The sequence below is a fragment of the Nomascus leucogenys genome, chromosome 17 (genome assembly GCF_006542625.1).
Source record: "Nomascus leucogenys isolate Asia chromosome 17, Asia_NLE_v1, whole genome shotgun sequence".
Classification (NCBI taxonomy): domain Eukaryota; kingdom Metazoa; phylum Chordata; class Mammalia; order Primates; family Hylobatidae; genus Nomascus; species Nomascus leucogenys.
In genome coordinates, this window is record NC_044397.1 from 40,517,747 (window position 1) to 40,545,345 (window position 27,599).

Genomic DNA, 27,599 nt, shown 5'->3' on the forward strand with positions numbered 1-27,599 from the left:
TAGTGAGACCCTATCTCCACAAAAAAACTTTAAATATTAGCCGGGCGTAGTGGCCTGCACCTATAATCTCAGCACACTGGGAGGCCGAAGCAAGAGGATCACTTGAGCCCAGGAGTTCCAGATCAGCCTGGACAACATAGATCCTGTCTCTTTAAAAAAAATTAGCTTATCGTGGTGGTACTTGCTTGTAGTCTCAGCTACTCAGGAGGCTGAGGTGGGAGAATCGCTTGAGCCCAGGAGTTGGAGGCTGCAGTGAGCCGAGATTGCACCACTGCACTCCAGCCTGAGCCACAGAGGGTGACCCTATCTCTAAAATATATATATAAATAAATAAATAAATAAATAAATAAATAAATAAATTTGGCCAGGCACAGTGGCTGACACCTGTAATCCCAGCACTTTGGGAGGCCAAGGCAGGAAGATTATCTGAGGTCAGGAGCTCGAGACCAGCCTGGCCAACATGGTGAGACCCCATCTCTACTAAAAATACAAAAAAATTAGCTGGGCATGGTGGTGTGTGCCTGTAATCCCAGCTACTCGGAAGGCTGAGGCAGGAGAATCTCTAGAACCCAGGAGGCGTAGGTTGCAGTGAGCCAAGATTGTGCCACTGCACTCCAGCCTGGGTGACAGAGAGAGACTCCATCTGAAAAAAAGGATAATAAAATAAAAATAAATAAATAAATAAATAAGGTGAGAGTGTTTTAGGGCCAGCAAGGGTTTTGCTGTGGCTGGACAATGAACAGAGGAGAAGGAGGCTTGGGGGAGGGCCATGGGGTCCTCTTGTCCAGTCTGCACCTCTTCATCCTCCTCACGCCCTCTGTTTTGGGACCCCAGCTCCTTGCCTTCTCTGCCACTGCCCCTCGAGGACCGAGGCTTCTTCTCTCCATTAACGCCAGCTCCTCTGCTGTTCCCCCAGCACCTACTCTGGCAAACTCTGTGGTATGTGTGGGAACTATGATGGCAACAGTGACAATGACCACCTGACGCCGTCCCAGCAGGAGACGAGGAGCTGGGGAACAGCTAGCAGACGGACCAGGACGAGGACCAGGAGTGAGCAAGGAGCCCTCCCACCAGGTGCCCGGGAGGGTTTCATCCCCTTCCTGGAACTCTCATTTTTTTTTTTTTTGAGATGGAGTCTCATTCTGTCGCTCAGGCTGGAGTGCAGTGGTGCCATCTCAGCTCACTGCAACCTCCGCCTCCCAGGCTCAAGCAATTCTCCTGCCTCAGCCTCCCAAATAGCTGGGCTTACAGGCACCCACCACCACGCCTGGCTAATTTTAGTATTTTTGTAGAGATGGGGTTTCACCCTGTTGGCCAGGCTGGTCTCAAACTCCTGGCCTCAAGTGATCCACCTGCCTTGGCCTCTCAAAGTGCTGGGATTACAGGCGTGAGCCACCATGCCACCATGCCACCACGCCCAGCCCTCCCCCTGCGCCCCCCCCCCTTTTTTTTTGAGATGGGATCTCCCTCTGTCTTCCAAGCTGGAGTGCAATGGCACGATCATGGCTTACTGCAGCCTCAAACTCCTGGGCTCAAGCAATCCTCCCTTCTCTGCCTCCCAAGTAGCTTGGACTATACCATGCCCAGCTAACTTTAACAAAAATTTTTGGTAGAGATGGGGGTCTCACTATGTTGACTAGGCTGCTGGCCCTCCCCAACTTTTTTTTTGAGACGGAGTCTTGCTCTGTCACCTAGGCTGGAGTGTAGTGGCGAAATCTCAGCTCACTGATTTCGCCAAGTGATCAGTTGGGCGATCACTGATCGCCTCCTGGGCTCAAGTGATTCTCACGCCTCAGTCTCCCAAGTAGCTGAGATTATAGGCACATGCCACCACACCTGTCTGATTTTTGTATTTTTAGTAGAGATGGGGTTTCATCATGTTGGCCAGGCTGGTTTCGACCTCCTGACCTCAGGTGATTAACCTGCCTTGGCCTCCCAAAATGCCGGGATTACAGGCATCACCACCACACCCAGCCTGTGCCCTCCCTTTAAAAAATGACTGGCATTGCCCCTTTCTCCTCTCTACCCTGGAGACTTCAAGTTGTTCTTTCAGTTGCTCAATATTCTTGTTTGTTTGTTTTTAGAGACAGGGCCTTGCTCTGTCGCCCAGGCTGGAGTGCAGTGGTTCAATCACAGCTCACTGCAGGCTCCAACTCCTGGGCTTTACTGATTCTCTCACCTCAGCCTCCTGAGTAGCTGGGGCTATGGACGTGTGCCACCAAACCCAGCTAATTTCATATTTATTTTTAAAGAGATGGAATCTCACTGTGTTACCCAGGCTGGCCTGGAACTCCTGGGCTCAAGCGATTCTCCCTGCCTCGGCCTCCCACAGTGCCTGGCCGGGGCTCAGTGTTCAGACATCCTCTGGGAGGGGTTTCCCAGCTGACAGGCTGGTTTGCTGGTCTCGGCCTGCCAGCCTTGCTGGCTGCTGGGTTAGGGCTGAGCTGGAAGCGAGCCTTTGTCTTTAGGGTGTTTGGGGTGGGTCTCTTGCAGGTGTCAGAAGTACCAGGTGGTGAATCCCCCATCTTGTGATTCATCTCTGCAGAGCAGCATGTCGGGGCCAGGGTTCTGTGGACGGCTGGTCAACACTCGTGGCCCATTTGAGTTTGAAGGAGGGCAGGCAGGGTCACCAGGGGCGGTGCTTGGCACCTGGGCTCCTCCAAGCCTCTGCCCCCATCCACCCCATTCCCCCTGACTTGGTCTCTCCCCTCAGGACATGCCTGCTGCACATGAAGGCCACTTCCTTCTTCGACAGCTGCATGCTTGATATGTGCAGATTCCAGGAGCTGCAGCACCTGCTGTGCACACACATGTCCACCATGACTGCCACCTGCCAGGATGCAGGCCATGCCGTGAAGCCCTGGAGGGAACCCCACTTCTGCCGTGAGTTATGCCAAACTCGAGGGAGAGGCCGGGCATGGTGGCTCACACCTGTAATCCCAGCACTTTGGGAGGCCGAGGCAGGTGGATCACAAGATCAGGAGTTCGGGACCAGCCTGGCCAACACGCTGAAACCCCGTCTCTACTAAACATACCAAAATTAGCCAGGCATGTTGGCATATGCCTGTAGTCCCAGCTACTCTGGAGGCTGAGGCAGGAGAATTACTTGAACCTGGGAGGCGGAGGTTGCAGTGAGCCGAGATTGCACCACTGCACTCCAGCCTGGTTGACAGAGTGAGACTCCATCTCAAAAAATAATAAAAATAATAAATAAATAAGTAAATAAATAAATAAATAAAAATACAAAAATTAGCTGTGTGTGGCAACGGGTGCCTGTAATCCCAGCTACTCTGGAGGCTGAGGCAGGAGAATTGCTTGAACCTGGGAGGTGGAGGTTACAGTGAGCCGAGATTGCACCACTGCACTCCAGCCTGGTTGACAGAGTGAGACTCCATCTCAAAAAATAATAAAAATAATAAATAAGTAAATAAATAAATAAATAAAAATACAAAAATTAGCTGTGTGTGGCAACGGGTGCCTGTAATCCCAGCTACTCTGGAGGCTGAGGCAGGAGAATTGCTTGAACCTGGGAGGCGGAGGTTGCATTGAGCCTCCAGCCTGCACTCCAGCCTGGGTGACAGAGTGAGACTCCATCTCAAAAAATAATAAATAAATAAATAAATAAGTAAACAAAAATTAGCTGTGTGTGGCAACAGGCGCCTGTAATGCCAGCTACTTGGGAGGCTGAGGCAGGAGAATCACTTGAACCCGGGAGGTGGAGGTTGCAGTAAGCAGAGATTGCGCCACTGCACTCCAGCCTGGGCAGCGAGAGCAAAACTCTGTCTTTAAAAAAAAAGTGTTTCTGTGCAGCCCAAGTCATCACTTGCAGGCCCACGGTACAGGCCCTAGGCACAGGAGGCAATGAGGCTGCCTCCCAGCTCCTGGTGTGGCCCAGCTCTTTGGGGAAGCTGCTTTAGGGCCGTCTATCCCCTGACTCAGACCTCACAGGTGGCCCCGGTCCCCTGCGGGCCAACAGCTCACCTGGGGCATGTCTACACAGCAGCGCTGCCAGTGGTGGGTCCGTGTGCTCCCGCCATAGGTCTATCTAAGGCTCTCAGGGCAGGCGCCTTAGTGCTGGCCCTGCAGCCCCAGGGAGCCAGCCAGGCTCCTTGGGGAAGCTTCTCACAGTCACTGTCTCTTCTCGAGATTGGCCAAAAGCCTGGAGCTGGAACCCTTCCGAACATGTCCTTCCTGTTTCCCACCCGGCCCCATGGCTTGTTCGTCTCCTTCTCACCCAAGCTTCTCCCTCCACCAGCAATGGCCTGCCCGCCCAACAGCAAGTACTCCCTGTGTGCGAAGCCATGCCCTGACACCTGCCATTCAGGATTCTCTGGCATGTGCTGCTCAGACCGGTGCGTGGAGGCCTGTGAATGCAATCCGGGCTTCGTCCTCAGTGGCCTCGAGTGCATACCTCGCTCCCAGTGTGGGTGCCTCCACCCTGCAGGCAGCTACTTCAAGGTGAGTGGCTGCGTGGACCTCTCAGCCCTGCAGCTAGAAAGGGCCTGCTCCCTGCTCTCACACCCCCTGCAAGCTCTTTTCGTTTCTTGTTTTGTTTTGTTTTGTTTTTGAGACGGAGTTTTGCTCTGTCGCCAGGCTGGAGTGCAGTGGCGTGATCTCAGCTCACTGCAACTTCTGCCTCCTGGGTTCAAGTGATTCTCCTGCCTCAGCCTCCCGAGTAGCTAGGACTACAGGCTCCCGCCACCACGCCCAGCTAATTCTTGTATTTTTAGTAGAGACGGGGTAGGGGGAGGTTTCACCATGTTGGCCAGGATGGTCTTGATCTCTTGACCTCGTGATTTGCCCACCTGGCCCTCCCAAAGTGCTGGGATTACAGGCATGAGCCACCATGCCTGGCCCTTGTTTTTTGTTGTTGTTGTTGTTGTTGTTGTTTTTGGTTTTTGTTTTTTTTTTTTTTTTGAAATGGAGTCTTGCTGTGTCACCCAGGCTGGAGTGCAGTGGCGCAATCTCGGCTCACTGCAAGCTCCACCTTCCGGGTTCACGCCATTCTCCTGCCTCAGCCTCTCCGAGTAGCTGGGACTACAGGCGCCCGCCACCACACCCGGCTAATTTTTTGTTTTTAGTAGAGACAAGGTTTCACCGTGGGCTCGATCTCCTGACCTCATGATCCGCCAGCCTCGGCCTCCCAAAGTGCTGGGATTACAAGCATGAGCCATTGCGCCCAGCCAGTTGTTGTTGTTGTTTTTTTGTTTTTTTTTTTTTTTTTGAGACAGAGTCTCGATATGTTGTCCGGGCTGGAGTCCAGTGGCACGGTCTCAGCTCACTGCAACCTCCGCCTCCCAGGTTCAAGTGATTCTCCCGCCTAAGCCTCCCAAGTAGCTGGGATTACAGGCATACACTACCACGCCAGGCTAATTTTTGTATTTTTAGTAGAGATGGGGTTTCGCCATGTTGGCCAGGCTGGTCTCAAACTCCTGACCTCAAGTGATCCACCCGCCTTGGCCTCCCAAAGTGCTGGGATCACAGGCATGAGCCGCCACACCTGGCCTCGGATAGATCAATTTTGGTTGAAATGATGAACAGACCCAGAAATGATGGAGTGACTGAAAAATGAATGGATGCCAAGCTTTTGCAGCGAATCTCGGAGCTTCAGGAAGAGAGGATGTCTCCCCACTATTAAGCCAGTGATCTGAACAGTTCTGGTGGGCTCTGGTGTCAGATCCGGGAAAAAAACAAAACAAAGCAAAAAAACCACTTTCTCTTCCTTCCCTGCTGTCTTCCCCAGGTAGAGGAGTGGTGGTACAAGCCAGGCTGCAAAGAGCTATGCGTCTGTGAAAGCAACAACAGAATTCACTGCCAGCCCTGGAGGTGTAGGGCCCAGGAGTTCTGTGGCCAACAGGATGGTATCTGTGGCTGCCATGCCCAAGGTGAGCCGTCAGGGTGGAAGGTGAGCTGGGGACTGCCCAGGCAACACCAGGCAAGGTGATGGGTCCTGCCCAAAGCAGCTTCCCCAGACAGCTGAGTCTCCACCAGGGCCTGGGAGGGGCAGCATTTTCAAGGACCCAGAGGGTGAGGTTGGGGACGTCAGTGTTTCTCTTCCGCAGCTCCAAGCCGAGCCAACCACACTTCCTAGGGAAACACCACATCTGTGGGTGGGCCGTGGGGACCATGCCAATGTGGACTCTCCAGGATGGCAGCTCTGGGTCACAGCTTCCGGGGCGTGGAGGAGTGAGACTGAAAACTCCATCTTCTCCTCCGCAGGTGCTGCCACCTGCACGGCCTCGGGCGGCCCCCACTACCTGACCTTCGACGGCACCTTGCACTGCTTCATGGGCACCTGCACCTATGTCCTGACCCGGCCTTGCTGGTCCAGGTCCCAAGACAGCTATTTTGTTGTGAGCGCCACCAACGAGAACCGCGGGGGGAACCTGGAGGTCTCCTACATCAAAGCCGTCCACGTGACGGTCTTTGACCTCAGCATCTCACTGCTCAGAGGCTGTAAGGTCATGGTGGGTATCTTCCTCCTGCCTCCTGGACCCTGAACACCCAGCCTGTTTGCTTCTCTCCTGTGCCCCTCCGTGCCCACATGCCCACCTCTCTGGCTCCTTAGAGCATGTGGGAGGCACCTGCAGCTGACCCAGACCCTCTTCCTTGGACTCCCTCCTCCCTCTGTGAAATACCCACCAGCACCAGCCCCTCCTGCTCCCAGTTTTTTTTTTTTTTTTTTTTTTTTGAGACAGGATCTTGCTCTGTCACCCAGGCTGGAGTGCGGTGGTGCAATCATAGCTCATTGTGGCCTTGACCCCCTGGGCTCAAGTGCTCCTCCCACCTCGGCCTCCCAGGTAGCTGGAACTACAGGTCTGGTGACGGGCACCTGTAGTCCCAGCTGCTTGGGAGGCTGCGGCAGAAGAATTGCTTTAACCTGGGAGGCAGAGGTTGCAGTGAGCCGAGATTTCGCCGCTGTACTCCAGCCTGGGTGACAGAGTGAAACTCTGTCTCAAAAAAAAAAAGTTTAATAGAGATGGGGGAATCTCACTATGTAGCCCAGGCTGTTCCCGAACTATGGACCTCAAGAGATCCTCCTCCTTGGCCTCCCAAGTAGTTGGGATGACAAGCATAAGCCACCACGCCTGGCCGTTTTTTCTTTTTTCTTTTTTTTTAGAGACGAGGTCTCACTCTGTTGCCCAGGCTGGAGCGCAGTGGCATGATCACAGCTCACTGCAGGCTTGAACTCCTGGGCTCAAGTAATCCTCCCACCTCAGCCTCCAGAGTAGCTGGGACCACAGGCATGCACCACCATGCCCAACTAATTTTTTTTTTTCTGAGTCGGAGTCTCAGTCTGTCACCCAGGCTGGAGTGCAGTGGTGTGATCTCGGCTCACTGCAACCTCCGCCTCCCAGGCTCAAGCTATTTTCCCACCTCAGCTTCCCAAGTAGCTGGGATGACAAGCCTGTGCCAACACAGCCAGCTAGTTTTTGTATTTTTAGTAGAGACAGCATTTCACCATGTTGGCCAGGCTGATCTTGAACTCCTGACCTCAAATGATCCACCTGCCTCAGCCTCCCAAAGTGCTGGTATTAAAGGCGTGAGCCACCGTGCCCGGCCTAATTTTTTTTTTTTTTTTTTTTTGAGACGGAGTCTCGCTCTGTCGCCCAGGCTGGAGTGCAGGGGCGCAATCTCGGCTCACTGCAAGCTCCGCCTCCCGGGTTCACGCCATTCTCCTGCCTCAGCCTCTCCGAGTAGCTGGGACTACAGGAGCCCGCCACCACGCCCGGCTAATTTTTTGTATTTTTAGTAGAGATGGGGTTTCACTGTGGTCTCGATCTCCTGACCTCGTGATCCGCCCGCCTCGGCCTCCCAAAGTGCTGGGATTACAAGCGTGAGCCACCGCACCCGGCCCCTAATTTTTTAATATTTTCTGGAGATGAGGTCTTGCTATGCAGCCAGGCTGGTCTTAAACTCCTGGGCTCAAGTGATTCTCCTGCTTTGCCCTCCTAAAGTGCTGAGGTTACAGGTGGGAGCCACCACACAAATCTGGATTTTGTTTGTTTGTTTTGTTTATATTCTCTGTCACCCAGGTTGGAGGGCAATGGCACAATCATAGCTCATCTTTCCTCTTGCCTCAGCCTGCTGAGTAGCTGGGACTACAGGTGTGCACCACCATGGCCGGCTAATTTTTGTACAGACAGTTTCACCGTATTGCTCAGGCTGGAAAATCCAGGTTTTTTTTTTTTTGGAGGCAGAGTCTTGATCTGTTGCCCAGGCTGGCGTGCAATGGCACGATCTCAGCTCACTGCCACCTTTGCCTCCCGGGTTCAAGAGATTCTCCTGCCCGAACGTCCCGAGTTGTCTGGACTACAGGTGCCCTCTACTATGCCCTGCTAATTTTTGTATTTTTAGTAGAGATTGGGTTTCACCATGTTGGTCAGGCTGGTTTCAAACTCCTAACCTCAAGTGATCTGCCCACCTCGGGCTCCCAAAGTGCTGGGATTACAGGTGTGAGCCACTGTGCCTGGCGGGAAAATCCAGATTTTGATTGAAGTGGATATCAAAGCAGCCCCAGGGAAGCCACATGGCCCTGATCCTTCCTGGCCCCTCCCCTGGCTCACCGTGTTCCTTCCCGGCCCCTCCCCTGGCTCATCTGCCTTCTCTCTTCCTGCAGGACCCTTCTCTCAGTGTCACCAGCTGGTGCCTCCCCAGTCCAACTTTGTCAGTTGTGTGCACGGCCAGTGTGGGACCAAGGGCGACACCACGGCCCTGTGCCGCTCCTTGCAGGCCTACGCGTCCCTGTGTGCCCAGGCTAGCCAGGGCCCTGCCTGGCGGAACAGAACCTTCTGCCGTGAGTGACTGGCCACCTGTTCCCACAGCCCATAGGCACCCTCCAGAATTCTGCCCTCCCTTTCTTCCTCTAAATTCTTTTTTTTTTTTTTTTTTTTTTTTTTGTGAGACAGAGTCTCGCTCTGTTGCCCAGGCTGGAGTGCAGTGGCACAATCTCGGCTCACTGCAACCTCTACCTCCTGTGTTCAAGCCAAGGTGGGCGAATCACCTGAAGTGAGGAGTTGGAGACCAGCCTGGTCAACATGGTGAAACCCTGTCTCTATTAAAAATACAAAAATTGGCCAGGTGTGGTGGTGGGCACCTGTAATCCCAGCTACTGGAGAGGCTGAGATGGGAAAATTGCTTGAACCTGGGAGGCGGAGGTTGCAGTGAGCCGAGATTGCACCACTGCACTCCAGCCTGGGCAGCAAGAGTGAAACAAAGAACAAGAGTGAAAAACAAAAAACAAAAAGTTCTGGCGATGGATGGTGGTAATGGCAGCACAACAAGGTGAATGTACTTAGTGCTGTTGAAGTGTACATTTAAAAATTGTTGCCGGGCGTGGTGGCTCACGCCTGTAATCCTAGCACTTTGGGAGGCCGAGGCGGGCAGACCACGAGGTCAGGAGTTCGAGACCATCCTGGCTAACACGGTGAAACCCCGTCTGTACTAAAAATATAAAAAGTCAGCTAGGCGTGGTGGTGGGCGCCTGTAGTCCCAGCTACTCCGGAGGCTGAGGCAGGAGAATGGCGTGAATCTGGGAGGCGGAGCTTGCAGTGAGCCAAGATCATGCACTCCAGCCTGGGCGACAGAGCGAGACTCTGTCTCAAAGAAAAAAAAATTGTTAAAATGGTAGATTTTATGTCTGTTTTTTTTTGTTTGTTTGTTTTGCTTTTGAGAGGCTCGCTGTCGCCCAGGCTGGAGTGCAGTGGTCTGACCTTGCTTCATTGCAACCTCTGCCTCTCAGATTCAAGAGATTCTCTTGCCTCAGCCACCCAAGTAGCTGGGACTACAGGTGTGTGCCACCACGCCCGGCTAATTTTTGTATTTTTAGCAGAGTCGGGTTTTCACCATGTTGGCCAGCCTAGTCTTGAACTCCTGACCTCAGGTGATCCACCTGCCTCGGCCTCCCAGAGTGCTGGGATTACATGTGTGAGCTACCGCTCCTGGCCACTACTGGGAGCTTTTGATGCCCCAAGGTTTGGGGGCTGGACATGCCACCCCACTCTTCCTAATGCTCTCATTTTCTTTAGCTATGAGGTGCCCACCTGGCAGCAGCTACAGCCCCTGTGGCAGCCCCTGCCCAGCCACCTGCAGCAGCATAAACGACCCGAGGGACTGCCCCAAAGCACTGCCCTGTGCTGCGAGCTGCGAATGTCAGAAAGGCCACATCTTGAGTGGAACCTCCTGTGTGCCCCTTGGCCAGTGTGGCTGCACTGACCCAGTAGGCTCCTACCACCCGCTGAGAAGCCAGCTAGCAGGGGCCCCACCCTTTCCAGGCCCACATGTTTGGGGTCAGGGCAAGCTCAGGAGAGGCAGGAGGAAGGCTCCGAACCTGGGAGGGGCAGGGCTGGCCAAGGCTGGGGGTCAAGGAGGAAGGCCAGATGCTGTAGCCAGCTTTAGCGGGGCATCGGCCCATCTCCCGATTCCGACTTTCTGTTGGCTCTGCTGATCCCTGTGGCCCACAGGTCGGGGAGTGCTGGTACACAGAGAACACCTGCACCGGGCTCTGCACCTGCTCCGTCCACAACATCACCTGCTTCCAGAGCACCTGCAAACCCAACCAGATGTGCTGGGCCCTGGATGGGCTGCTCCGTTGTTGGGCCTCAGGTAGGAGGACCATGGTGATGGGGGGACTCCACAGCCCTGAGGCCCGCTCTCCCAACTCCCCAACAGACTCCCTGCTGCCTGTAGCACTGGGGTTCAGGTTTCGGCTGGTAACTCTGCTGCAACCAAGAGCTTCCGGTGGGAAAGATGACCTCTAACTGCTGAGAAGGGAACCTCAGGGCTCACCCATCCTTCTCGTGTAGCAGCCACCAACTTAGATGGGATATTATAAATCCTTCCCTGGGGCCAGACGCCGTGGCTCACACTTGTAATCTCAGCACTTTGGAAGGCCAAGGCAGGCGGATCACTTGAGACCAGGAGTTCAAGACCAGCCTGACCAACATGGCTAAACCCCGTCTCTATTAAAAATACAAAAATTAGCCTGTAATCCCAGCTACTCAAGAGGCTGAGGCAGGAGAATTGCTTGAACCCAGGAGGCAGAGGTTGCGGTGAGCAGAGATCATGCCATTGCACTCCAGCCTGGGCGACAAGAGCAAAACTCCGTCTCTAAATAAATAAATCTTTTCCTGGAGGCCAGGCATGGTGGCTCATGCCTGTAATCCCAGTGGTTTGGGAAGCTGAAGTGGGAGAATCACTTGAGGCTAGTAGTTCAAGACCAGCCTGGGCAACATAGTGAGACCCCATCTCTACAAAATAAAAGCTGAAAAGTTAAAAATTAAAATTAAAGACATTGCACCTGTAGTCCCCGCTACTTGGGAGGCTGAGGTAGGAGGATCTCTTGAGCCCAGGAATTAGAGTCTGCAGTGAACTATGATCTTGCCACTGCATGCCAGCCTGGGTAACAGAACAAGATCCTGTCTCTAAAAAAAATTTTTTTTTTAAATTAGTTGAATAGGGTACTTCATGCCTGTAGTCCCAGATACTCTGGAGGCTGAGGTAGGAGGACCGCTTGAGCCCAGGAGTTTGAGGCTGCAGTGAGCTATGACCATGCCACTGCATTCCAGCCTGGGTGACAGAGACCATGTCTCAGAAAAAAAATCCTTCCTCCAAAGAATCATGCCCCCCTCCACCCATAAACCTCACGCCTCCTAGCCCTGGCCCCAGGGTTTTTTTGTTTGTATGTTTGTTTTGATGCAGTGTCTCTGTTGCCCAGGCTGGAGTGTAGTGGCACAGTCTTGGCTCACTGCAACCTCCGTCTCCCTGGTTCAAGCGATTCTCCTGCCTCAGCCTTCCAAGTAGCTGAAATTACAGGCACATGTCACCACACCCTAGTTTTTTTGTATTTTTTTAGTAGAGACGGGGTTTTACCGTGTCGGTCAGGCTGGTATCAAAGCAGCCCACCTTGGCCTCCCAAAGTGCTGGGATTACAGGCATGAGTCCCTGCGCATGGCCGGACCTGGGTTCTTGACTCTTTTCTGGAAGGCAGGGAGAACCCAGGACTAGTTTCCCAGGGACCCTGTACCTGCCAGAGGAGCGTCATAGCCCAGCTGCCTCTGTCCTCCCAGGTATGGGAGTGTGTCAGCTCCCAGGGGAGTCCCACTACGTGAGCTTTGATGGTAGTAACCATTCTATCCCGGATGCCTGCACTCATGTCCTGGTGAAAGTGTGCCACCCCGCCATGGCCTTGCCCTTCTTCAAGATCAGTGCCAAGCATGAGAAGGAGGAAGGTGGAACTGAGGCTTTCCGCCTTCACGAGGTCTACATTGACATCTACGATGCCCAGGTCACCCTGCAGAAGGGCCACCGTGTGCTGGTGAGCTGGGTGTGGTGACCGGGGCTGGGAGGGAGCGCTGGGAAGGGGACTCTGGTCCCAGCTGCTACTCACCGTCACTGTCCTCCTGTTTAGATCAACAGCAAACAGGTCACCCTCCCCGCGATCTCCCAGATCCCTGGGGTCAGTGTCAAGTCCAGCAGCATCTACACCATTGTTAACATCAAGATCGGGGTGCAAGTCAGGTTTGACGGGAATCGTCTCTTAGAGATTGAAATCCCCACAACCTACTATGGAAAGGTGAGGAAAACATCTGGCTCTCCTCACTGGGGAGGCAGCCCCGGGAGATTGGTGGCTGGCAGGGATGGGGGGCAGTGTTCACATCGTGCCTGCCCAGAGAGGCCACTCCTCAGGATGGAGCAGGGCAGTGGAGGAGTGCGCCTTTCGGTGTAGGATGGACAAGAGTGTTTCCAGGAAAAACCATTCTGCCCGGGCGTGGTGGCTTACGCCTCTAATCTCAGCATTCTGGGAGGCCAAGGCAGGTGGGTCACTGAGGTCAGGAGGTCAAGACCAGCCTGGCCAACACGGTGAAACCCTGTCTCTATTAAAAAAAAAAAAAAAAAATTAGCTGGGGGTGGTGGTGCGCACCTGTAATCCCAGCTGCTTGGGAAGCTGAGGCAGGAGAGTCACTTGAACCCGGGAGGCGGATAGTGAAGTGAGCCGAGATCATGCCACTGCGCTCCAGGCTGGGTGACGAGTGAAATTCAAAAGAAGGGAGGGAGGGAGAGAGGAAGGAAGGGAAGAAAGGAAGGAAGGGAGGGAGGGAAGGAGGGAGTGAGGGAGGGAAACCGCTCTCATGAAAGAAGGAAGGAAGGAAAGAAGGAAGGGAGAAAAACCGCTCTGGGGCTTCCCCAGCACCGAAAAACCACTCTCCCCTGCCAGGTCTGTGACATGTGTGGGAACTTCAATGATGAGGAAGAGGATGAACTAATGATGCCCAGTGACGAACTAGCACATAGTGACAGTGAATTTGTGAACAGTTGGAAAGATAAGGACATTGACCCAAGGTAATGGTCCCTTAAGACCCTCTAGCTTTTCTTTCTCTTTCTCTTTCTTCCTTCCTTCCTTCCTTTCTTCTTTTTCTTTCTTTGTTTTTCTTTCTCTTTCTTCTTTTTCTTTCTTTTTCTTTCTTTCTTTCTTTCCTTTCTTTTCCTTCCTTCCTTCCTCTCTCTCTCTTTTCTTTCTTTCTCTCCTTTCTTTCGTTTTTTCTTTTTTCTGAGACAGAATCTTGCTCTGTCGCCCAGGCTGGAGTGCAGTGGTGTGATCTCAGCTCACTGCAATCTCCGCCTCCTGGGCTCAAGTGATACTCCTGCCTCGGACTCCCAAGTAGGTGGGATTACAGGCACCCGCCACCATGCCTGGCTACTTTTTGTAGTTTTTAGTAGAGACAGGGTTTCACCATATTGGCCAGGCTGGTCTTGAGCTCCTGACCTCGGGCGATGTGGCCGCCTTGGCCTCCTGAAGTGCTGGGTAATCATGAGCCACTGCGCCTGGCCCCTCTAGCTTTTCTTTTTTTCTTTTTGAGATGGAGTTTTGCTCTGTCACCCAGGCTGGAGTGCAGTGGCGCAATCTTGGCTCACTGCAACCTCTGCTTCCGGGGTTCAAGCAATTCTCATGCCTCTACCTCCTGAGTAGCTGGGATTACAGGTGCACGCCACCATGCCCCACCCCCGGCTAATTTGTGTATTTTAGGTAGAGATGGAGTTTCACCACGTTGGCCAGGCTGGCCTTGAACTCCTGACCTCAAGTGATGCGCCCCACTCAGCCTCCCAAAGTGCTAGGATTACAAGCATGAGCCACTGTGCCCGGCCACCCCTCCAGCTTTTCATAGCAACATGAGCTAGGGAGCCAGACTGTAGGGCACACCTGGGGCAGGAAGACCAGAATGTTCCTTTTTTCTTCTTCTTCAATTTTTAAATTTTTTGTAGAGACAGGGTCTCGCCATGTTTGCCCAGGCTGGTCTCAAACTCCTGGGCTCAAATGATCCTCCCACCTTGGCCTCCCAGCGTGCTGGGATTACAGGCCAGAATGTTGCTTTGTGTGTGTGATTTGAGGGCGTTGACTTCTGGGCATTCTGGGGCGATGTGTGTAATTGATCCATCTCAAGGCTGCTAGAACCCACTTCAGGAAATGTGAAAGTCTTCCTTTCCTCGCTTAGAAACCTTGGAGGAGGAGCAGGAGCACAGGCTCATGCCTGTAATTCCAGCACTTTGGGAGGCCAAGACTGGAGGATCACTTGAGGCCAGGAGTTTGAGACCAGCCTGGGCAAACATGGCAAGACCCTGTCTCTACAAAAAATTAAAAACAAAAATTAGCCAGCCGTGGTGGCACATGCCTGTAGTCCCAGCTATTCGGGAGGCTTCAGCAGGAAGATTGGTTGAGTCTGAGATTTGAAGGCTGCAGTGAGCTATGATTGCATCACTGAACTCCAGCCTGGACGACAGAGCAAGACGCTGGTCTTAAAAAGTTTAAAAACAGCCAGGTGCAGTGGCTCACGCCTCTAATCCCAACACTTTGTGAGGCCAATGTGGGAGGATTGCTTGAGCCTAGGAGTTTGAGACCAGCCTGGGCAACATAGCAAGACCTCATCTCTACAGAAAAAAAAAAAAAAAAAAAAGAAAAGAAAGAAAGAAATATAACCAGGTGTGGTTAGTCCCAGCTACTCACAAGGCTGAGGTGGGGCGATTCCTTGGGCCTGGGAGATTGAAGTTGCAGTGAGCCTTGATCACGCCACTGCACTCCAGACTGGGTGACAAGAGTGAAACTCCATCTCCAAAAAAAAAAAAAATAACCAACAACAACAAAAAAGATTTCCATCCTGGGCAACATAGCAAGATCCCATCTCTAAAAAAATACAAATATTAGCTAGGCAGGGTGGTGCCTGCTTGCAGGCTTGTAGTCCCAGTTACTTGGGAGTCTGAGGTGGGAGAATTGCCTGAGCCCAGGAGTTTGAGGCTACAGTGAGCTATGATTGCACCACTGCACTCCAGCCCGGGTGACACAGTGAGACCCTATCTCAAAAAAAAAAAAAAAAAAAAAAAAATCCTCTTTATCCTTGATTTTAAGTGGTTTAATAATGATAGAACCCTATATAGACATATTAATTTATGCTGTTTGTTCTTGGAGTATGTTTTTGGTTTGAGGACTTGTATGTCTCTTTAGTTCTTTTTTTCTTTCTTTTCTTTTTTTTTTTTTTTTTTGAGATGGAGTCTTGCTCTGTCACCCAGGCTGGCGTGCAGTAGCATGATATTGGCTCACTGCAACCTCTGCCTCCCGGGTTCAAGGGATTCTCTTGCCTTAGCCTCCTGAGTAGGTGGGACTACAGGTGCACACCACCACGCCAGGCTAATTTTTGTATTTTTAGTAGAGATGAGGTTTCACCATGTTGGCCAGGCTGGTCTGGAACTCCTGACCTCAGTTGATCCACTTGCTTCAGCCTCCCAAAGTGCTGGGTTTATAGACATGAGCCAACACGACCAGCCTCGTTTTTGAAAATTCTCATTGATTGTCCATCATATATTGCTTCTGTGTGATTTTCTGCTGTTTTTCTAAAACTTCCAGTAGCCCTGTGTTGCAATCCCTCCATCTTTCTCCCATTTCTCATAATTGCTCTTTTGTGAATTTCATCTTTGGCTCCTAGTGCTCTTGTGTTGGTCTGGACCCTTCTAGTAACAGAACGGCCATCGAATGGAGGTCCATGCAGGGTTTCTCTCTCTCTCTTTTTAGAGACAAGGTCTTTTCTTTTTTTTCTTGCTTCATTGTGTATGCTGGAGTGCAGTGGTGCGATCTCGGCTCACTGCAACCTCTGCCTCCCAGGTTCAAGCAATTCTCCTGCCTCAGCCTCCCAAGTAGCTGGGATTACAGGTGCATGCCACCACACCCGGCTAACTTTTGTATTTTTAGTAGAGATGGGGTTTCACAATGTTGGCCAGGCTGGTCTCGAACTTCTGACCTCAGGTGGTCTGCCTGCCTTAGCCTCCCAAAGTGCTGGGATTACAGGTGTGAGTGAGCCACTGCACCTGGCCTAGAGACAGAGTCTTGCTCTGTTGTCCAGGCTGGAGTGCAGTGGTGCACTCCTAGCTCACTGCAACCCCCAACTCCTGACTTCAAGAGATCATTCCTCCTCAGTCTTCAGAGTAGCTGGGACCACAGGTGCGTGCTACCATGCCTGACTAAGGTTTCTCTCAAAAGTGACATTGAGATCTGAAGGGTGGCAAAATGTCATTTAGGAACAGGGGAAGGTAGGGCTGGGGGAGTCCTCCAGGCAATAGAAACAGGATTTATGAAGATGAGATGGTGCCTGACACAAAGGGCTGGGAGGGTGCAGATTGGAAGCCACCAGAAGGCTCTAGCCCAAGAGAAGACTTGATACATTGGCAGATTCTTCTGGCTGCCTTGTGGAGTAGAGGACAGGAGAAGGTCAAGGGCAGGGGTGGGGAATCCAGCCTGGAAGTGATTGCAGCCTAGCTGAGAGAGTCGTGGTGGCCAGGACCAGTGAGGTAGCAGTGGGGATGGAGAGAGAGAGGAGGGATGCAGAGATGTTTAGGTTGTGAGCTGGCCGGTGATGGATAGCATGGGGCAGGCTGGTGGTGGTGAAGGGGTCCAGGGTCCAGCTGCCACTAGGAGGGTGGGGAGGTTTGGGCACAACCCCTTGTCTTTCTGATCCTTGTTCAGGTGAGATCCCCCTGCACAAATTTCACCTGCTTTTTTTTTTTTTCCTGAGCCATTTCAGACTGCCTCCTGGGGATGAGGTCTGCATAATTTTATTTGTTTATTTATTTATTTAGACAGAGTCTTGCTCTGTTACCCAGGCTGGAGTGCAGTGGTGTGATCTCGGCTCACTGCAACCTCCACCTCCTGGGTTCAAGCGATCCTCCTGATTCAGCCTCCCGAGTAGCTGGGATTACAGGCACGCACCACCACATCTGGTTAATTTTTGTATCTTTAGTAGAGACAGGGTTTCACCATGTTGTCCAGGCTGGTCTTGAACTCCTGGCCTCAAGTGATCCACCTGCCTCGGCCTCCCAAAGTGCTGGGATTATAGGCGCGAGCCTCTGTCCACAGAATCTTGTAGCCTACAAAAATCTTCTGGCCTCTGTCTGCAGAATCTTGTCTCTACCCTGTGCTAGCCTCTCCTCTGACCCACTGGGAGTGTTAAGTCCGTTCTTCTGGGCTTTTGCTCCAGCTGTGATGAACACTATGGTTCTGCCTCAGTCCTGAGCCTGGGCCCAGCTGTGTGAGCCTGGCCCGACCCCTGTCCCAGGGCTGGAAACCCATTTCATGTCTTCAGGTCCTACTGTAATCTAAACAGGCTATCCAGAAGAGAATCCTTCACCAGCCCAAGTGTGAGCAGGCCTGGAGACTCTGCTGCTGAACTGCACCCCCTGATGGCCAGCCTGGATGTCACCTCTATCCTGCTTGAGCCAGGCTCCCTGGATCCCTGGACCACCTCCACTCCAGACCAGACAATGGGGAAGCTGCCGGTCCCACACCATTTTTGAGTTTTCTCCTCTTTCCTTCTGCTTAAAGTTCCCTCCAAGGATTTAAGTGCAAGTCATCCCAGAAACCCAGGTAGGGGAGTAGAGAGGCCAGATACGGCCAGGAAGGCTGCCAAGAAAGGGGTGTTAGCCGGGCACAATGGCTCAGGTCTGTAAGCCCAGAACTTTGGGAGGCTGAGGCCAGAAGATTGCTTGAGCCTAGGAGAATTGCTTGAGACCAGCCTGGGCAACGTGGCGAAACCCTATCTACAAAAAAACCCACACAAAAATTAGCTGGATGTGGTGGTGTGAACCTGTAGTCCCAGCTACTTGAGGCAGAGGTTGCAGTGAGCCCAGATCACACCATTGCACTCCAGCCTGGGTGACAGAGCACGGTGAAAGAAAGAGAAGGAGAGAGGGAGAGAGGGAGGGAGGAAGGAAGGAAAGGAGAAAGGGAGGGAGGGAGGAAAGGAAGGAAGGGAGGAAGGGAGGAAGGGAGGGAAGGAGAGGGAGGGAGGGAGGAAGGAAGGAGGGAAACTGCCAGGAGCGGTGGCTCACGCCTGTAATCCCAGCACTTTGGGAAGCTGAGGTGGGTGGAACACTTGAGGTCAGGAGTTTAAGACCAGCCTGGCCAACATGGGGAAATTCCCTCTCTACTAAAAATATAAAATTAACTGGCTGTGGTGGCACATGCCTGTAATCCCAGCTACTTAGGAGCTGAGGCAAGAGAATCACTTGAACCTGGGAGGCAGAGGTTGCAGTGAGCTGAGATCACACCACTGCACTCCAGCCTGGGCGACAAGAGCAAAACGCCATCTAAAAAAAAAAACCGAAAGAATGAAAAAAGAAATGGGTGTTAATCAAGGACGTCACCAGTTACCAGTGTGGGCAATTGAGCTTAAACCTGTTGAGGACCTCTGGGAGGCAGTACAGAATGTGGAAACTCATGGTTGTCCCACCTGTGTGGGGTCATGTGGCTAAGCTCTTTATACACCCATTGTCATCAGTCATTGGCTAAGAGCAGCCCTGGGGGAGGGGCCTTCATGCATTTGCTTCTGCTCTGCTCTGGCAGGCTCAGAGACTCAGGCAAGAGCTACAGATGCTCATGACTGAATGTCCCACCTGGGCCCGGAATGGCAGCATCAAGCACCCTCTTAGCCTAGCTCAGAAGTCAGAGTTCCTATTTCATCAGTTGCAAAGCAGAGACAATGCCATCTGCCCGATAGCAGAGCAAAAGGCAGGTGGGAGCAGGGTCCTCTGAGAGCTGGGGAGGGGCTGGAGTGGTCCTCGGTGCTGTGCACACGTGCCCTAGATACATGGGAATTGGACCTGGATCCTCCCTTCCCCCCAGCTCTGGCCACTGGCTCCTGCTGATGTGATGTTCTTGTTCTAAAAACAGATATGTCACACCTCAAGCAGACTTGCAGTCCCTTGACAGCAGCCTTGTCTGGCACATAAAGGACCTCTGCCTCTCTGCATGGCTTCCCAGGGCCCTGGAGAACAGTGAGGGTCAGTCCAGACTGCTGCTCCAGAGGGCAGCACAGCCCCGGATCCCATCTCCCCAGCCCCTGTGGGAAGGGGGATGTTCCTGGAGTGGGGGCCCAGTTGGTCTTAGAGCTCTGCTAACAGATGGTTGGTACCTCCAAAGGCTGAACTGGGGAACCATTTTATTCTTTGCTGCCCGGCCTCTTTTTTTCTTTTGAGATGGAGTCTAACTCTGTCACCCAGGCTGGAGTGCAGTGGCGCCATCTCAGCTCACTGCAACCTCCGCCTCCCAGGTACAAGCGATTCTCCTGCCTCAGCCTCCCGAGTAGCTGGGATTACAGGTGCCCGCCACCACACCCAGCTATTTTTTCTATTTTTAGTAGAGATGGGGTTTCACCATGTTGGCCAGGCTGGTCTTCTACTCCTTACCTCAGGTGATCCGCCTGCCTTGGCTTCCCAAAGTGCTGGGATTACAGGCCTGAGCCATTGCACCAGGCCACCACCCAGCCACTTGGTTCCTCTGGGTGACAAGATTCAACGTGTCCCTGAGGCTAGGGGCTTCCTGTCCAGAGCAGGGTGGCCCCGTCATCAGAGAGGAGCCTCCCACTTCAGGAATCCTGAGGCCCATGGAGCCTGGGTACCCTCTCTACTCTTCTCCCAGAAAGTATTTGCCCCAGGCACTTTGCAGACCAACCAGGAACCATGGCAGAAGGCCAGGAATGGCTGGGGTCTGGTGGGAAGGATCAGGCCCGGCCCAGGCATTGCTGCTCTAGGGTCTCAAGGGTTCCCTGTCACTTTGGCCATTCTTCTGTTGCTAGTGTTCCTGGGCCCTTGGCAGCTGGGACCATTGAGTCCTCCCCACTGGGGGTGCTGGGGCGAGTCCTAGCCAGGGCAGAGAGTGGGTCAGCTGTCTCAGCTCCTTGAGTGGTTGGTGCTGGTACTGGTCTCATGGTTTTAGACCTGGTACCCAGTGGGTATGGGGAGCCCTGGGCACCTGTGGGCCTACTTATGGAAGGCATCCTCTTATCAGGTACTGCCAACCCTGTGGTGCAGCTGCTGCCTCAGTTTCCCCTCGTGCTCCAGGTCCCCACTGTGGCGGTTGCTCTTCCCTGAGATCCAGCCAGTGTAGCTGAGTCCCTGGTGTCTTGCTAACTTCCTGCCAGCCCCTGAACCCAGAACTCTCTCTTTCCCTTGGCCACTGGCTAAGAGCCTCTACCACTGAAAAAACTCAGTTTCCTAGCCAGGTGGCAGTGGCTCATGCCTGTAACCTCAGCACTTTGGGAGGCTGAGGCAGGAGGATCGCTTGAGAACAGGAGTTTGTGACCAGCCTGGGCAAAAAGTGAGACCCCACCTCAAAAAAAAAAAGCCAGGCATGGTGGTGCACGTCTGTAGTCCCAGCTACTTGGGGGGATTACTTGAGCCTGGGAGGTTGAGGCTGCAGTGAGCTATGAGGGGTGCCACTGCACTCCAGCTTGGGAGACAGAGTATGACCCTGTCTCAGTAACAAAACCCAAAACCAAACAACCAAACAAAAAAGGAAAAACCCTCATTTTCCTTCTTTGTTATATGGGTGATAATGCCCACCCTATGGAGTTGTTGGAAGGCATAGTTATAGGATTTTTAACACATTTGACACTCCCCGGTAGATAGCAGGTGCTCAGTAAAAAGTGAGAATGGGCAGGGCATGGTGGGTCATGCCTGTAATCCCAGCACTTTGGGAGGCTGAGGCGGGCGGATCACCTGAGGTCAAGAGTTTGAGACCAGCCTGGCTAACATGGTGAAATCCCATCTCTACTAAAAATACAAAAATTAGCTGGGTATGGTTGTGGGCACCTGTAAGTACTCAGGAAGCTGAGGCAGGAGAATAACTTGAACCCAGGAGGTGGAGGTTGCAGTGAGCCATTGCACTCCAGCCTGGGCAACAAGAGTGAAACTGTCTCAAAAAAAAAAAAAAAGTGACAATGATCATTCCTAATGTTAATAACAGACTTCTTCATCTCTCTGCTTCTCACCTGACTCAGAGAGACTTTTGCTGCCATGATCTCTACATGTGAACTCCTCCCAAGAGTAGAGCTGCCCAGAAGGACCATCTGTGGTGATGGAAATGTTCTATGAATGCGCCATCCAATATGCCGGCCACTTGAACACATGTGTTCCTGGCCCTCTTGGGCACTGGAATTGTGAGCAGCGTTACTGAGTATCTTAGTCCATTTGGGCTTCTATTACAGAAAACCATAGGCTGGTGGCTTAAACAACACACATTTCTTTCTCACAATTCCAAGATTGAGGAACCAGCAGACTGGTGTCTGGTGAGGGCCCACTTCCTGATTTGTGAATGGCTGTCTTCTTGTATCCTCACATGATGGGGAGTGATGCAGTTTGGCTCAGTCCCCTGCTTAAATCTCATGTTGAGACCGGGTGCAGTGGCTCACACCTGTAATCCCAGCACTTTCTGAGGCCGAGGTGAGCAGATCACCTGAGGCCAGGAGTTCGAGATTAGCCTGGACCACATGGTGAAACCCTGTCTCCACTTAAAGTACAAAATTAGCCGGGTGTGGTGGTGGGCACCTGTAATCCCAGCTACTTGGGAGGCTGAGGCAGGAGAATCGCTTGAACCTGGGAGGCAGAAGTTGCAGTGAGCCCAGATGGTGCCACTGCACTGCAGCCTGGGTGACAGAGTGAAACTGTCTCAAAAGAAAAAAGGTTTCATGTCAAATTGTAATCCCCAGTGTTGGAGGTGGGGCCTGGTAGGAGGTGATTAAATCACGGGACGGATTTCTCATGAATGGGTTGGCACCATCCCCTCCGTGCTGTTTTCATGGTAGAAGGTTATCATGAGCTCTGCTTGTTTAAAAGTGAGTAGCACCTCCCCACCTCTCTCATCCTCTTGCTCTGGCCATGTGAGATGTGCGTGCTTCCCCTTCACCTTCTGCCATGATTGTAATTTTCTGAGACCTCCCCAGAAGCTGAGCAGATGTCAGAATCATGCATCCTGTACATCCTTTAGAACGTGAGCCAATTAAAACTCTTTTCTTGGCCAGGTGCAGTGGCTCGCACCTGTAATCCCAGCACTTTGGGAGGCCAGGGTGGGTGGACCACCTGTGGTCACAAGTTCGAGACCAGCCTGGGCAACATGGTGAAACCCCGTCTCTAGTGAAAATACAAAAATTTGCTGGGCGTGGTGGTGGAAACCTGTAATCCCAGCTACTCAGGAGGCTGAGGCAGGAGAATGGCTTGAACCCAGGAAGTGGAGGTGGCAGTCAACCAAGATCGTGCCATTGTACTCTTGCCTGGGTGACAACAGTGAAACTCCATCTCCAGAAACAAAACAAAACAAAATGCCCCTCTTTATAAATTACCCAGTCTGAGGTTCTTCTTTATAGCAGTGCAAAAATGGACCAAGACAGGGAGAGAGGAAGCAAGCTGGGTGATGACTCTTCTCGAAAGGCTGCTAATCTCATCAAGTGAATTCCACCCTTACAATGTCATCTCAACAAGATCACCTCCCAAACTTCTCCTCCAAATACCATCACATGGGGAGTTGGGAGTTTGACATGAATTTTGGGGAGTCCACAATCATTCTGCCTAGAACACTAGAAATTAAATTTTTATTTCACCTATTTGAGACAGGGTCTTGCTCTGTCACTTAGGCTGCACTGCAGTGGCATGATCTCGGCTCACTGCAACCTCCACCTCCCAGGTTCAAATGGTTCTCCTGCCTCAGCCTCCTGAGTAGTTGGGACTACAAGCAGCCACCACCATGCCTGGCTAATGTTTTTTGTATTTTTAGTAAAGACGGGTTCACCATGTTGGCCAGGCTGGTCTCGAACTCCTGACCTCAAGTGATCCTCCCACCTCGGCCTCCCAAAGTGCTGGGATTACAGAGTGAACCAACAAACTTGGCCTTCCTTTAATTCTAATCAATTTAAATGTAAAGAGCTGCATGTAGCTAGGAGCTATTGAATTCGACAGCACAGCTTTAAGGAGAGTGGAAATCAGCTGAATCCAGTTGAAACAGGAGTTAAACCAGTTGGAGGCAGCCAACATTGGATGACCTTGGCTGAAACCACCTGAAACTGGTTGAAAGGAGCCACAAACCGTTCACAACCAGCTGAAGCTGAATTAACCTGGCTGAAACTGGATGAAGTCATTGGAAACCAGCTGAAACTGGATCAAACCAGCTGGCAGTGGTTGAAACCAGATGAAATCATTTAAGTAGGGTTTGTCATATTATTTTGCCTCTTGATGAACTAGTCCTGGGGTTTGTTTTGTTTTGTTTTTGTGGTTGTGGTTTTTGACAGTCTCACTGTGTCATTGAGGCTGGAATGCAGTGGTGCGATTTCAGCTCACTGCAACCTCCACCTCCTGGGTTAAAGTGATGTTCCTACTTCAGCCTCCTGACTAGCTGGGATTACAGGAGCGCACCACCACTCCCGACTAATTTTTGTATTTTTAGTAGAGACGGGGTTTCACCATGTTGGCCAGGTTGGTCTCGAACTCCTGACCTCAGGTGATCCACCTGTCTTGGCCTCCTAAAGTGCTGGTATTACAGGCACAAGCCCTGGTGCCCAGCAGCATACACATTTAGTTTTATTCTAACAAGGTAGCTTGTACATTTTAAGATATAAAACTGAACATCTTTTTTCCTCTCCAGAGAAACATAAGGAAAACCAAGGAACTTTAAACATTTACAAAAGTAGAAGAGTACAGTGAACCCCCGTGGACCCACTGCGCAGCTTAAATAGCAATCAGGATTTTGCCAATGTGCTCCAAACTATCCTCCCCTTCCCCCCTTTCTCTTGGCTGGGATGTTTTAAAGCAAATCCTAGATATGTCATAAAAAGGAAATGTAAAAATAGAACAAAAATTACAACGCAGAATACCATTTCCAAATAAGATCTGGCCAGGCATGGTGGCTCCTGCGTGTAATCCTAGTACTTTGGGAGGCTGAGCAGGGGCAGATCACATGAGGTCAGGAGTTCGAGAACAGCCTGGCCAACATGGTGAAACCCCGTCTCTATTAAAAATACAAAAATTAGTTGGGCATGGTGGTATGCACCTGTATCTCAGCTACTTGGGAGGCCAAGGCACAAGAATCACTTGAACCTGGGAGGTGGAGGTTATAGTGAGCTGAGATCGCACCACTGCACTCCAGCCTGGGCAACACAGCAAGACTCTTGTCTCAAAAAAAAAACAAACTGTTAGGCTGAGGCTGGGTGCAGTGGCTCATGCCTGTAATTGCAGCACTTTGGGAGGCTGAAGCGGGAGGAACACTTGAGCTCAGGAGTTTGAGACCAGCCTGGCCAACATGGTGAAATCTCGTCTCTACTAAAAATACAAAAATTAGAGGGGGGGTGGTGGCACAAGTCTGTAATCCCAGCTACTCAGGAGGCTGAGGCAGGAGAATCGCTTGAACTGGGAGGAGGAGGTTGCAGTGAACTGAGATTGTGCCATTGCACTCTGCACTCCAGCCAGGGTGGCAGAGTGAGACTCCATCTCAACAAAGAAGGGGAGATTAAGACATTCAGATGGAGACACCAGGGCTGTGTGTGCACAGAGGAAAGACCATGTGAGAACCCAGCAAGAAGGCGGCCATCTGCAAGCCAATGAGATAGGCTTCAGGAGAAACCACCCCTGCCAACATCTTGATCTTGGACTTCCAGCCTCCAGAGCTATGAGAAAATAAATTTCTGTTATTTAAGCCACCTGGTCTGTGGTATTTTGTTATAGCAGCCTGAGGAAACTAATACAGCATCTCAAAGATGCCTCTAACCCAACTCCATTCCCACCCTAAGAAAGAAACTGTGGAGAACCTGCAAGTTCAAAGGTATAATTTCAAGGTCAGTAGGGTAATTCTGTCCTTTTAAATAGACCAGACCCATGAATGTAAATTCCATTGGTCCCCTTTGATGAGACATTCTTTGTGCATAGCCTGCTCTACTGCCTGAGGCTGGTCTGACCTTCTGTCCAAACTCCATTGCTTACTTGGCAGCCTTTGGTTCAACATTTCTTTTTTTTAGAGGCAGGGTCTCACTCGGTTGCCCAGGCTGGAATGCAGTGGTGTGACCATAGCTCACTGCAGCCTTCAGCTCCTGGGCTCAACCAATCCTGTCATTTCAGCCTCCTGAGTAGCTAGGACTACAGGTGCACATTACCTTGCCTGACTCATTTTGAAATTTTATTTTAATTTTATTAATTACTTAAAAAAATTTTTTTTTTTGAGATGGGGTCTTGTTCTGTTGTCCAGGATTGAGTGCAGTGGTATGATCTTAGCTCACTGCAGCCTCAAACTCCTGGGCTTAAGCGATCCTCCTGCTTCAGCCTTCAGAGTAGCTGGGACTACAGGAGCGAGCCACCATGCCTGGCTTTTTCATTTTTTGTAAAGACAGAGTCTTGCTATGTTGCCTAGGCTGGTCTCAAACTCCTGGCTTCTAGTGATGCTCCCACCTTGGCCTCACAAAGCAGTGAGATTACAGGCATGCACCACTGTGTTTGGCCAGTTTTCAATTATAACTTGTGTTGTTATAAGCCACTAAATTTGTAGTAATTTTTTTTTTTTTTTTTTTTCAGACAGAGTTTCACTCTGTCACCCAGGCTGGAGTGCAGTGGTCCAGTCTCAGCTCACTGCCACCTCTGCCTCCTGGGTTCAAGCAATTCTCCTGCCTCAGCTTCCCGAGTAGCTGGGATTACAGGCATGTGCCACCACACCCGCCTAATTTTTGTATTTTTAGTAGAGATGGGGTTTCACCATGTTGGCCAGGCTTTTCTTGAACTCCTGACCTCCGGTAATCCTCCCACTTCGGCCTCCCAAAGTGTTGGGATTATAGATGTGAGCCACCGCACCCAGCTGTAATTTGTGGTTATTTTTTATAGCAGCCATGGGGAACTCATACAGATAGTAAACCAAGCAGAGACCCTCCCAGCCCAGTACTCAGCCTTCAATGTGGGGCTGGACTCCACATGCATTCGCCCATTCCGAGTTGACTAAGCTCACTTGGGCCTGGAGAGAATGTTATTCCAACTGGCCAGCTCCCAGCCCCTCCCAGGAAGCCTGAGTCTCAGACCCAAAGAAAAAGAAAAAGCCGACGACCCTCCCTGCCTCCCTCGTCCCTTCTTCCCCCTCCATGGGGCTGGCTGAATGGGGATCTCATGAACTCCGCAGCCCTCGGCAGGCTTCAGCCCCGTGGGACTCTTCTTTGTGGTCAGAGAGTCATCCATTTGCCTTCTGTCGCGGCACAGCCAGCAGGCCTGCCCTGTCCTCCTTCTAATTAGGTCTGCAGACCCCAGAGCCTGCCACTCACCACCTACTATCCCGGCAGCATGCAGCCATCTTCCCAACAGAGGCACCGATGATGAGCACCTGGGTCAAAGACCTTGACCCTGCCATAGCTTTCTCTAGACCATGGCAGCGTGGAGGGTGCTCCAGTGTCTGGGCCCGAAAGCTGGGTTTCCCTATCGGCCCTTCTCCCAGCCTCTCTCCTCATTAAAACAGCCATCCTTCATGGCATCATGCATCCAGACTCGCTGTGCATTGATCAGCTCTATTAACCTACTTTTCATTCCAAAGCCACACAGCCATTCCCACCGTTCTGTCCTGTGTAAATCCTCACCCAAAGCACACCGCATGCCCTTTGTCTTCCGGCTATTTTTTGTTGGTTTGTTTGGTTTCCTACTCTTTTTTCCTAACAGTTTTTTTCTCTCCAAGGCACATGATCCCACAACCCATGTGATTTTAAAATTCTCTCGGGGGCCGGACATGGTGGCTCACATCTGTAATCCTGGTACTTTGGGAGGGCGAAGCGGGCGGATTGAGATCAGGGGTTCAGACCAGCCTGGCCACATGGTGAAACCCCATCTCTACAAAATACAAAAATTAGCGGGGAGTGGTGGCACAGGTCTGTAATCCCAGCTACTCAGGAGGCTGAGGCAGGAGAATCGCTTGAACCTGGGAGGTGGAGGGTGCAGTGAGCTGAGATTGTGCCACTGCAGTCCAGCCTGGGTGACAGAGCAAGACTCCACCTCAAAAAAACAAACAAAAAAAATTCTCTTTGGAAGAGTGAAATTCTGTCATTTGCAGGAACACGGGTGAGCTTGGAGACCATTATGTTAAGTGAAATAAGTCAGGCACAGCAAGACAAATGGGCCAGGTGAGGTGGCTCGTGCCTGTAATCCCAGCACTTTGTGGAGGTGGGGGGATTGCTTGAACCCAGGAGTTCGACACCAGCTTTGGTAACAGAGCGAAACCCCATGCCTACGCAAAATAAAAATAAGAAATTAGCTAGGCGTGATGCTGTGCACCTACA

At 51.8% G+C, this 27,599-nt stretch overlaps 1 protein-coding gene across 1 annotated transcript in view; it reads left to right on the forward strand.

Annotated features, from left to right (window-relative positions):
* The window catches only part of LOC115830817 (zonadhesin-like), a 44,092-nt gene extending 19,926 nt beyond the window's left edge, over positions 1–24,166 (forward strand). Inside the window, 17 exon segments of the mRNA XM_030795604.1 lie at positions 917–978; positions 981–1,050; positions 2,494–2,604; positions 2,714–2,883; positions 4,256–4,458; positions 5,744–5,885; positions 6,220–6,467; positions 8,037–8,066; positions 8,488–8,797; positions 10,029–10,236; positions 10,463–10,605; positions 12,069–12,316; positions 12,410–12,574; positions 13,217–13,341; positions 17,646–17,905; positions 21,322–21,476; positions 23,951–24,166. Of these exon segments, the coding sequence (XP_030651464.1) occupies positions 917–978; positions 981–1,050; positions 2,494–2,604; positions 2,714–2,883; positions 4,256–4,458; positions 5,744–5,885; positions 6,220–6,467; positions 8,037–8,066; positions 8,488–8,797; positions 10,029–10,236; positions 10,463–10,605; positions 12,069–12,316; positions 12,410–12,574; positions 13,217–13,341; positions 17,646–17,835 (2,425 nt within the window). The 3' untranslated portion in view covers positions 17,836–17,905; positions 21,322–21,476; positions 23,951–24,166.
* Positions 24,167–27,599: the final 3,433 nt, after the last annotated feature.